At 42.8% G+C, this 1,102-nt stretch overlaps 1 protein-coding gene across 1 annotated transcript in view; it reads left to right on the plus strand.

Moving 5' to 3' along the window:
* Nucleotides 1-824, plus strand: part of LOC102208968 (reversion-inducing cysteine-rich protein with Kazal motifs-like) — a 4,362-nt gene extending 3,538 nt beyond the window's left edge. Inside the window, exon 2 of the mRNA XM_005753109.1 lies at nucleotides 578-824. Coding sequence (XP_005753166.1) covers nucleotides 578-824 — 247 coding nt within the window. The remainder of the gene's footprint in view (nucleotides 1-577) is intronic.
* Nucleotides 825-1,102: the final 278 nt, after the last annotated feature.

Consider the following 1,102-nt stretch of genomic DNA (forward strand, 5'->3'; position numbering starts at 1 on the left):
CACACACACACACACACACACACACACACACACACGCACGCACACAGAGCGAGCGCTGAAGCTCTTTGCTTTCTCAGAGTAAACAATGCAGTGAGTGATCCACCTCAGGTGTGTGTAACACATGATTCGCCCAGCCTTGAAGACTTTTCCGTTGCTATGGTAATAGAGCAAGGTTCTGTGTGTTCAGAAGAAAAAGGTTTGCTCCTGTTCATTTTCTCTTTTTATTGCAGCTTTGGAAATTGCGTACACATAGTTCCTTAAAGAACAGAATGGAGTTATATACATGCAGTGCTGTGATAAAGGATTTGCCGTTGTGATGATTTTTTGCATACATTTGACTTAGTGGTCACACTAGCACAAGCACATTTTAAATGATTATTTCATTTATTAAGGGGAAAGAGTTATCCAGGCTAATCTGCCCATATGTGATTAAAGCTTGTGTCTTTAATCTAATTATATTTATTTTGATGACCTGTAACATATAGGTGTGGCAAATATGTAACAGACTAAGAAATCAGGGGCGCTCAAGGGGCAAATACTTTGCCGTGGTACTGTATGTTTATGTGTGCTTTGGCAGGTGCATCCCAAAGTATCGCGTGTGTCTGAGTGACGTGTCGGACTGTCCGCAGTATGAGTGCATCGGGCACGCGGCAACCTGCGACAAGAACAGCGAGGACCCAGTCTGCGACACTGAGGGCATCGACCACCGCAGTCTGTGCCATTTGCACCAGGCTGGGAAAATCTTGGCCTACATGGGCCGCTGCCAGGTATGTTCCACAGAAAGGTTCGGACAGAAGTTTTCAGGGGGATTGTCCTCACCTTGAGAAACTGGAAATTGCTGAGCTAAGAGTTCAGAATCTGCTGTTGTTGTTGTTGCTGTTTTTGTCACTTTATTTTAAGCAGGAGACTTAATCATGTGACTTCTTCAGTGTTATTAAAGCTAAAAGCCTCTCAGTATTAGAAGGACTTCCGTAAAGGTTTACTTATGCTCTCAGTTAGGCCCTAACCTAAGGTTCAACACAAGCAAATAAAATAAATAAATAAATAAAATAAAAAACCCTGAAAAACCTTCAGTCAGCTGCAACAAAAGTGGACAGGGACT

This window comes from Pundamilia nyererei, unplaced genomic scaffold, assembly GCF_000239375.1.
Source record: "Pundamilia nyererei isolate P.nyererei 1_Seehausen unplaced genomic scaffold, PunNye1.0 scaffold00402, whole genome shotgun sequence".
NCBI classification, from domain to species: Eukaryota; Metazoa; Chordata; class Actinopteri; order Cichliformes; family Cichlidae; genus Pundamilia; species Pundamilia nyererei.